The sequence below is a fragment of the Marmota marmota genome, unplaced genomic scaffold (genome assembly GCF_001458135.2).
Source record: "Marmota marmota marmota unplaced genomic scaffold, marMar, whole genome shotgun sequence".
Taxonomy (NCBI): Eukaryota; Metazoa; Chordata; class Mammalia; order Rodentia; family Sciuridae; genus Marmota; species Marmota marmota.
Window position 1 is genome coordinate 1,580,076 of NW_025999895.1, and position 9,280 is coordinate 1,589,355.

Below are 9,280 nucleotides of genomic sequence, written 5' to 3' on the forward strand. Positions count from 1 at the left end.
ACGGAGTCATAAAACAATCAATCAAAGTGTCGAATATGATATAGTCAAGAAATTTGTAATGTTTGACAACCCACAATAAAAAATTAAAAATAAATAATAAATAAAGAAAGATGATTTTCAAATAAGAAAAAAAAAAAAAAAGAAAGCCGTTACCAAAAGAGGACGTTCTGACGGGGGAGCCAGGCAGCACCACAGCCGTTCTGCAGGCGCAGCAGGCTCCACTCTCCAGATGAGCCCAGGAGAGATTTCAACACAGCCCCATGCAGACAGGAAGCTCCCCGACTCATGTCGGAGCCCTGACACCACCCTTCCCTGCTGCCCACCTGGGCCCGCAGTTCATCACCCGCCCCAAGTACGGCAGCAGGTAGTCCACGAATCTTGCCGTGGTCTCAGACATACCTGCCCCTCACTGTGGGGCTGCCCAGGTCCTGGATTTCCTACAGGCAGATCCTCACCCTCTGTGGGTGAACAAAAGATAAAGCCCTGATCCTCTATCACCAGACGAGAAAAACCGCCTCCACAGACACACGGAGCTCAAACAGTGCCTCAAAGATGGCTTCGGAGGCGTTGGGAAGGCCAGGCTGTGAAGGAGGGCACCTTCTCTAAATTCTAGACCAAAACTCCAGTCCAGAACTCTGGGGGACCCACATGACCCCATGTTGTCCACCTCACCAACCAGCTAAGTCTACAAGCCAGACTGCAGTGAGGTATCCAGCAGCCCAAACAAAGACCTTCTGCCCTCCCCTTCCCAGGGCTGCCAAGGGCCCCAGGTCAGCTCTATAACCACAGTGCAAGAGGGTCTCCTCCGAGAGCCATCAGAACTGCTGAGACCAATACAGCCTTCCTTTTAGACGCCCAGGTGCCATGTCCACAAGAGCCCAGCCCCCTGCACGGACTCCTTGTCCTGGTCTGCCACTTCACTGGGCCACATCCACATGGAGCTTTGTTCCCTTCCCCCAGAAAGGTCCTGTGGTTGCATCTGACAACCCAGCAGCATCTCGCGAACACCGGAGGCCACAGGAATCCTGAGCCCTGAAACACAGCAGCAGCAGGCCTGGCGCCTTCACCGGAGGCTGACTCTGTGCAGGTCTCGAGACACAGGGCAGGGCAGAGCACAAGGTGAGAGCAGGCGGAGCTGGGAGAACGGCGGCCCTGCAGAGGGCCACGGTGGGGGAGGCAGGCCCCTTCTCAGCACCCCAGCCTGCGAGTGCAGCTGGGGCCCTGCACTAGCAGCAACCAGAGCTCAGCCTGCCCTGCACGCTCACGTCAACCTGCTGCAGTCTAAGCATCTGCACCTGCTGCCCTTGCTGGCCAAACATGAGGACAGGTCCCAGGATGGCAGGGAAGCTTCCACAGACAAGGCGACCAGAAGAAGAAAGTCTGTCCTCTGTGCCCAGAGGCTAGTGATTCTTGGCCAATTTAGGTTTTCTCACTGATCCAAGGCCAACCTGCTGACCACAGCCTGCCGAAGAGCTGTGACGGAGCCCAGACCGGGCCACTCCAGGCCCACCCCCAGCCACGGCATCCCAATGAGGGAAGGCAGCCCACAGCCACATCAACACCAGTGCCCCGAGTCAGGAAGACCACAGAAACTGGACTCCACCCAAAGCCCGGCTTGCACCAGGGCTCAGGGGCCTGCAACCTCCATGTCCCACAGCACGCCCCGACTGTGTTAGTGATATGTGCTCCTCCTAGAATGTTCGCAAAGCCAGAGCCCAAAGAAAACAGCCATTGCCCAAGAACCCCACCCGTTAACACACTGGGTCCCCTCCCTCCCCCTCACGAGGCATGGGCACACACGGCACATGGGGGAATCACACCCCCCGGGGGCTTACACCCTTGTCACTTATTTGCACAGCAGGAGTGATTCTGCAAGTCGGCAAGCACCGCCAGCAGAGTACCCTGCCACACTTGCTCACGAGGTTGCCCTTCAAGTTCTGCTGTGCCTGCACACCTCGGCCCAGCCACACTCCTCAGGGGAGAAGGCCACCACTGTGCTCCACGCAGCCCAGTCCATTCGCTTTCCATGGGGTGCCCCTCACCAGCTCTGAAGGGCACTGTCATTTTAATATCTTTTCTTATCTGGTAGATAACTATGGCTCCAAATGGAAGAAGGGCCAGGCACAAGACCAGATTCTAGACCCGCTTGGGTACCCCCTACAACTTAGGGATCTCGAGACTCTCTACGGGGCCCAGGGTCTCACCAAGTTCCTTGGAGCCCTGACTCTCGCTGGCCAGCTCTCCCATCTTCACCAGGGCATCGAAATAGCCTTTGGCAGCGAAGGTCACACCTGAGAAGAAAGGAGAAAGCAGTTACTTCCCACTCAAGGTGCTTGCAGCAAAAACACGGCCACGGCAGCTGAGGACAACCCCACCTTGGCCTGGATGACCGAAGAGCTCTCCAGCTGGACCCTGGGTTGGATGTCACCCTGTTGCTTGTTGATGTTATTTCACTCCAATCGTAAGGGGTCCTTTTATTTCTCAGAACACAGTGTTCTGTGCAGCTCCAGGGCTACTCCCCATCACGTGCTGTTTGCTGACGGGGAGGAGCTCTGCTGTAAGTGCACTTCACAAGAGCCGACCCTGGGCAAGAGCACCACCAACCTGAGGCTAGGAAGCTATGGGTTCACTCCCAGACACCAAGCCGAACCCACAGAGCGCGAGCCATTTCTTGCTGTTCCTGGATCCTAGCACAAGGCCCAATGGGAGTAGGAGCCACCGCTCAGAGCAGCTTCCAGGTACCCCTGGGCACGGTTAAGGCCAGAGATGCCTCCTGTCTGTTACCACAGAAGGAAGGAATGCCCATTTGACCCAGTGGGCATGGAGAGCTCAGCCCTGCTGACCTCCACCCCAGCTTGGGGGAGCAGCAGCACACAGAGGAACTAGCAGTCTGGGCCTCCCTCCTGGTAACTCATGGGACCCACTCCAACACTTGCTGTGCCTGACAAACTCCTGTATGTGGGGAAGGGCCTGCCCAGGCTGCACAAGGAACAGGGCGAGTCACAGTAGCATAATTACAATTTCTAATCTGTGTGCTAAGCCCAGCTAGGGGCTCATAACTGGGTCTTTGACCACATTTTGCTTATAGTTCTCAATTAAGTGCACACAAGTTGTTCTGTGGCACAGAACCCTGCACAGGATCCTCATGCTTCTGCTGTCTAAGGAGTGGGCTTCTTGGGGCTGGGGATGTGGCTCAAGTGGTAGCACGCTCGTCTGGCATGCATGCGGCCCGGGTTCGATCCTCAGCACCACATACCAACAAAGATGTTGTGTCTGCCAATAACTAAAAATAAATAAATAAATAAATAAATATGTCTAAGGAGTGGGCTTCTTAAAATAAATGGGACAAAAAGCAGCAGAAGTCAAGCACTAGGGAGGCCAAGTGCAGCTGAGGTGCTGCGGCTGGCCTGGGTGGCTGAGCTCTGTCCTGGGAGTCACTCAAGGAAAACACGAAGAGGAAGTGGCCCTCCCCACTGTCCACAACCACCAGTAACCTCGCGAGGGGCAGCAGAAAGGCCAGAAGGAAACTCGCGTCCGAGCATCAAAGGCTGGAGGGTACAAATCAAAGTGGAAACCACAGGCTGCAGCTGCCACTGAGGTTATCAGTGACAACTTCCAAAAAGCAGGACACCTAGGGACAGAATCCTCCAGCCAGGGGAGAGCCACACGAGAGTAAGAAAAAATCCTTCATGGTCTAGGCCACCAGGCACCCCAGACGATGGCTTTGAAGAGGGCAGCCCTCACTGCCTGCAACATCCAAGTTCCACGTCCCATCTCCTCAAGGTAGAGCCGTCCTGGACCTTTTGAGTGCACAGGGAAGGCCAGATGCCAGTAGGGAATGAGAGATTGGTGACATTCAAGGCACACAGGAATGAGTTTTGCTTGGAAAATCGGATTGCAGCATGCTATGCCTGAGACGAGCAGCAAACCTGGCCTGAGACCCAGAGCCTCTTGGCATAGTCAGACTCAGCCCAAAGGCAGCGGCTCTTAGGACACCCGTGAGCTCCAGGCAAGTGGCCCTACAGCAGGGGAATGGGCCGGCTGACACCCCCAGGAGGCCAAGGGCACACTGCACCACTTCCATGCCTGAGGAGCTCCTCCTAGGGGATGGTGTCCTAAAGACCCTGAAGGCTGGCTCTCCATTTGAGGACAGGACAGGACCCAAGTGCACCAGCAGGCAGCTGTTCTGTGATCTGGGCCCTGGTGGGCTCCTGGGGCTATGCTGCTGGGCTCAGGACTACAGAGGGACAGAGTGAGGATGAAGGCAGCCTCCCCGGCAGCCACAGGAACCCTGCAGCATGTTCTTCTTTTCTCTCTCTTTGCAGTACGGGGGATTGACACTGGGTTGCTCTACGACTGAGCTACCGCCCCAGCCCTTCATCTTGAATCAGGGTCTAAGTAACCCAGGCTGGCCTCAGACGTGCCATGCTATTGCTGTAGCCTCTTGAGTCACTAGGATTACAGGTGTGCACCCCCCCACCACCCAGCTGGAACCACAGCTGTGCACACTGCAGGCAGAGGGCAATTCAGAACATGGAAGCCCTGTGATTACTGGCTAATGCCACTGGCTCCAACAAAGTAGGGACCATAGGCCACTCTCCTGAACTCTAAAGGGAGAGGTTCTTCCCTGGCATGGCCCAGTGACCTTGTGGTCCTGCAGGAGACTGTTGCTACTCCTCAGGGAGGGTGGGTCTGCAAACAGCACAACTTAGCCCTGCTGGATGGAAAGACCAGGCCTACCTAGGGCCCAATGGCATGGGAAACCCATACCCCTCCCTGGGCAGAAGGGATCACAAGGAGCTGAATTCTCAAGGGTCTAGCACTGCCACCCCCAGATCCTGGTCCTCAGTCCCAACACCTGGGGCAGAAGCTGCAGAGTTCTGCTCACCAGGGAGAGGTGGCAGGGCCCAAATCTAGGGCCACCACAGTACCAGTGGCATCCTGTACACCCTAATCCTAGTTTCCATGTAATCCTGAAGCCCTGGGACAGGTCCACCCCACCAGCAAGGAGGTGCAGTCACCCTGTGCTGGACACATTCAGAGCTCAGAGAGCTACTCCCTCGCTGGGTTTCTAGTCGGATGTCGTTTCTGGAAGACATGGCTCCCCGTGGCTTCCACCCAGAACCCAGGGCCTGAGCTGAAATTCGCCTGCAGCTCAGGGATGGTGAGCCCATAGACGGGGGCTGCTGCTCTCTACCTGCCAGAGCTTTCTCGTAGTTCTTCCCCATGGCGATGAAGTTGCGCAGGCTGGGGTTAAACTGCTCCATGATGGTCTGGAAGAGAGCAGAGAGAGTGGTGTCACCAATGCTGTCCACACATCCCTCTGGGGGGCCCAGCCATGGGGAGGAAGTCCAGGGTGGGTATCACTTCCCCAGCTCCAATCCCAGCTCTGGACCTTCCTGAACACCCTTGGGTAAATGAGCCTGAGCCTGTGTTCACATCTGTACCATTGAGGTGGGCACAGACCCTCGTGCACAGGGTGTCTGCAGAGCAGCAAGGGAATACTCTATGGGCCACGCAGTACTCGGTCGGTACTAAGATGCGTGGCCGCCCAGGCACCATTACCCAGCTGGCAGCGCTGAGTCAGCCCTAGGAGGCCGCCCGCCGGCCACACACAAATGCTCAGCAACGCCCCCCACGCTCAAACCCTAACTCAACACATCAATTACCAAACATCAACTCTGATTAGTACGATCCACAGCCTGATCTGCAAATACCACGCTATGAATAATCCAACAGGCTCCGGATCTGTTTGCCTGACGGACTGCAGTCTCCTGCCAATATCAGCAGTTCTTAGACTCAAGAAATTAGATTTTCCCTGTGAAGGCCAAATAAATGTTTTAATTACAAGGCGTAAAAACAGGCACACACAAACAGAGCCAAATGAGAACTCTACCAGCATAACACGCACGACTACCGACAGCCAACCCAGCCAGGGAGGACCCTGGGAGCAATTCTGAAAGAAAGCCCTGTCTCGGCCACATCCTAAGCCTTCCGGTGGTTTGTCATGCTGGGAGTCTGATCCTTCCTGAGGATAACAGGAAGGGAAGCTGCCTGGCTCTGCTAGGGCGGGAGGCTGTGGGGCCTCCACCCACCCAACCAAAGCCTGTGGGCGGGGGCAAGGGCAACCCTGTCCCAGCTCCAGTCTAGGCCGCAGGACCCGCGGGGCAGGTGAGGAGGGCATTTGAGGACAAGAACACCACTTTACACCATGGGACCTGGCTCCAGGAAATGCACTGACACACGCTCCATCTACCTTCCTGAGGTATGGTGGCACTGAGACCTGTGTTCTTGAGGACAAGGGCTCAGCTCTGACCCACCCCCTACATGCTTGCCGTCACAGGCTTGCTGTCCCCTCCTCACCACACCAGAGCCCACACCTCAGCAGCAGGGACACCTGCACAGGTATGGGCACAGACTTGTGCCAGCCCAAAGCCCATGTGCACAGCGAGGATGCAGCAGCCCCCCAGCCTGCCAGTGCCCCACAGATCCGGTGTCTCTGGAGGGAAGGCGCAAGGGGGCAAACGCAGAGGCAGGGCCGGAGGTACTCAGCAGCAGAGTGAAGACAGGAAGGAAAGCAGGCCTCCCCAATGGTGGTAGCTTCCCCCAGGCAGGGCAGGAAGCTGGGGGTGGGGGGAGGTTGAGCAGAGGCATGTCGGTCAGCAGGCCACTCAAGCTTTAGTGGAGGGCCCAGGTGGACACTAGGAGGCACCCCAGGAGGCTGCTCAGTCCCGCTTAGGAACAGGAGGGAAGGCAGTTCCAACAGGGCTGGATTCCTGGGCACTGCACACGGAGCACTGCCTTGTGGAGACAGGTAGGGTGAGTGGAGGGCAAAGGGTGGCCACACGCAAGCCTCTGGTCTGGGAGGGCAGGTGAAGCGTACTGCACACAGGATGGGGACCAGGGTCTGCACCAGTGGGATCCAAGGGGTGCCTGGAAACGGGCAGGGATACCCCACGGGCAGTGGGATGAGCCATGTGCGGTGTCTGGGGGCATGGGCACAACAAGTGCTTCTGGGCATTTTGGGAGGCAGTGGATGAGCTCTGAGCTCCCAGCAGCAGTGTTCAAACCCCGCCCCCCCAGACCCAGGAATGCAGAAAAACTCCATGACTGGGACTGCTGTTAGAGACAGGTAAAAGTGGGGCGCTGACCTGGCAAGGGTGCATGTGACTGATCATGGTGTTCTGGTGCAGGCTCCTGCACGCTCACCTGTGCACACGCGTGCACTGACTGCATCAGACATGCTTCTCACTGGCTGAGACTGACAAGTCTGAGAGCTGGCCCCAGAGGCTTCCCTGCTCACAAGACCCCAAAGAGCCTGGCTCCAGGCTCATGGCCCCCGTGTCTCCTGCAACCCCCAGGAGGAAGAGAGACCTAACCTGGGATCCTGAGCCCTGTTAACACCCTGAGTGACAGGAGAAAACACAAGAGCCGCCCAGGGCCTAGACAGACAGGTCACTGAGGTTTCACTTCCTTGGTGCAGCAGCTGAGCTCACACACAAGGAATGTGAGGAAGTGGGCAGGGCGGCATGGGTGCCAGCCAGGCCACCTGAGCATACTATGGCCTCCATCTGCTGAGGGACCAGCCTGCCAGGACACACAGGTGCTGCCGTCTCAACCTGGAGGTGGTGGCAGAGGCAGATACCCTCAGCTGACATTCCGAGAGGGCTTGTCCTTGCTGAGGAAGGCAAACTCCTCCTCCCAGCTCTGCACACTGATACCCAGGCCTGGTCACAAGAGTGGGGCTTTTGTGGAGCCATGTCTCAGTGCTCCTGGTGAATGTCACCAACCCTCATCTGGGTCATCCATCTCTTGGCCATCATGGGAGGGACCCAGTGGTTGGTGAAGGGACCAACCCCTCTGGGAGGAATCCATCTCTGGCAAAAGGACATTTTTCTGAGCTCCCAGGTCCATTCTATCTTTCTAGGGCTCACAGAGACTATTTTAAGCTAGTGGGCCAAGCTGTCCCCATGAGAAAACCAAGACGTGCCCAACCACCCTCAGAAGCTCTGAGTGGAGGCTCCTGCCCCGCCTCACACAGCCCGGAGGAGTGAGCGCACGCCAGGCCTGCCCTCCCTGGCTGGCTCCCGGGCCAGCGGCCTGTATAGTGTCCAGGGGTACTTAGAGCTGGCAGGGGCTTTAGAGTACACCTAGGGTTCTTGTGAGGAGACCATGGGGGCCAACGAAAGTGGGAGCAGCCTCACCTCAACTACCTCCTCCCCCGGAAAGGACGCCAACCCCACATGGAGTGGAGTGGAGGCAGCCAGAGCAGCTGCAGGACTGCCAGGGCGAACTGCACTCAAAGACCTGTTTTCTTTAAAAGGGGAAAAAGGCGACTCCTTGGATTCCACTGGGGGGTGACCATCTGCCAAGCCAATGAGGACAAAGGGCAGAGAGCAGCTATCCTCACCTCCCCCTACTTGAGGGAGCAGGGAGAGGGCCAGAGTATTTACAGAAAGGAGGTCCGCCAAGGGACTTTGCCCTCGGGCTCCGGCACCCAGGTCTGCAACTGCCAGCCCAGGATCCTGTCCACGGTCCCCCTCCTGCACTACCTAGGAAGACCAGTCACTCCTAGCAAAGGACATAGCGGGTGTCTGGCCACCTCTGTGTGTGCTGTGCTTGTGTATGCCACCTGCATGTGCAGCAGGGCTAGCCACAGCTCCTCCTCACCCAGAGGACACTCAGAGAAAAGGGGACACTGGAATCTCCCTGGCTGCCTGGGATCCTCTCCAGATCCATTTTACAGGTGGACAAAGTAAGGGTTAGGGCCTTAGGAAGCCTATCCCCACCCTAGTTCCTTCTAGAGCCAAGTCCTGCTTCAGCACTGGGCCAACCTCACCCCCTCCTCAATGGCCCCAGGGCAATCCCCCAGTAAGTCACACTCCAGCAAAGTCAGAAAGAACAGGGAGGGTGGGGCAGCATGCTCCTCTTCTAGAGGCCAGTGCTCAACAGCTCACCCCAGGACGAGGGCCTACGCCTGCCCACCTGCTGCCAGCAAGCACTAGCTCCTACTTCCCAGGAGCCCGGGGCTGCCCGCCATCACCTCCATCACTGCTGGATCTCAGCAAGAGAAACACACACAAGCTCCAGGCTGGCAGCCCTAGGGAACCTTTCTAGGTCTCCCATGGTGCCACTGCCCAGGTAAGAGGGTTGTGCAGGCAGACACAGACCTCATGGCACCCCAGTCCAGGTTTTCCCAGAAACTCTACCCAGGATTCCAAGGCTCCCAGGGAAGGGTGGGCAGGACAGGGACACACAGGAACTGATGGTGGAGCCCAGC

The 9,280-nt window shown here is 57.2% G+C and overlaps 1 protein-coding gene across 9 annotated transcripts in view; it reads right to left on the reverse strand.

Moving 5' to 3' along the window:
- Positions 1 to 5,315, reverse strand: part of Baiap2 (BAR/IMD domain containing adaptor protein 2) — a 53,374-nt gene extending 48,059 nt beyond the window's left edge. For 8 of the 9 annotated variants that reach the window (XR_007345131.1, XR_007345129.1, XR_007345126.1 and 5 more), the window contains exons 1-2: positions 5,198 to 5,315; positions 2,205 to 2,291 (exon numbers count right to left, since the gene is read on the reverse strand). Coding sequence is in view for 4 of the 9 variants with exons in the window: in XM_015504076.2 (XP_015359562.1) it covers positions 2,205 to 2,291; positions 5,198 to 5,267 (157 nt within the window). In the remaining 5 variants the exon portion in view is untranslated. Of the gene's footprint in view, positions 1 to 2,204; positions 2,292 to 2,375; positions 2,418 to 5,197 lie in introns of those variants that run through there. The other variant, XM_015504080.2, reaches the window with a different exon arrangement.
- Between the last annotated feature and the right edge of the window lie 3,965 nt (positions 5,316 to 9,280).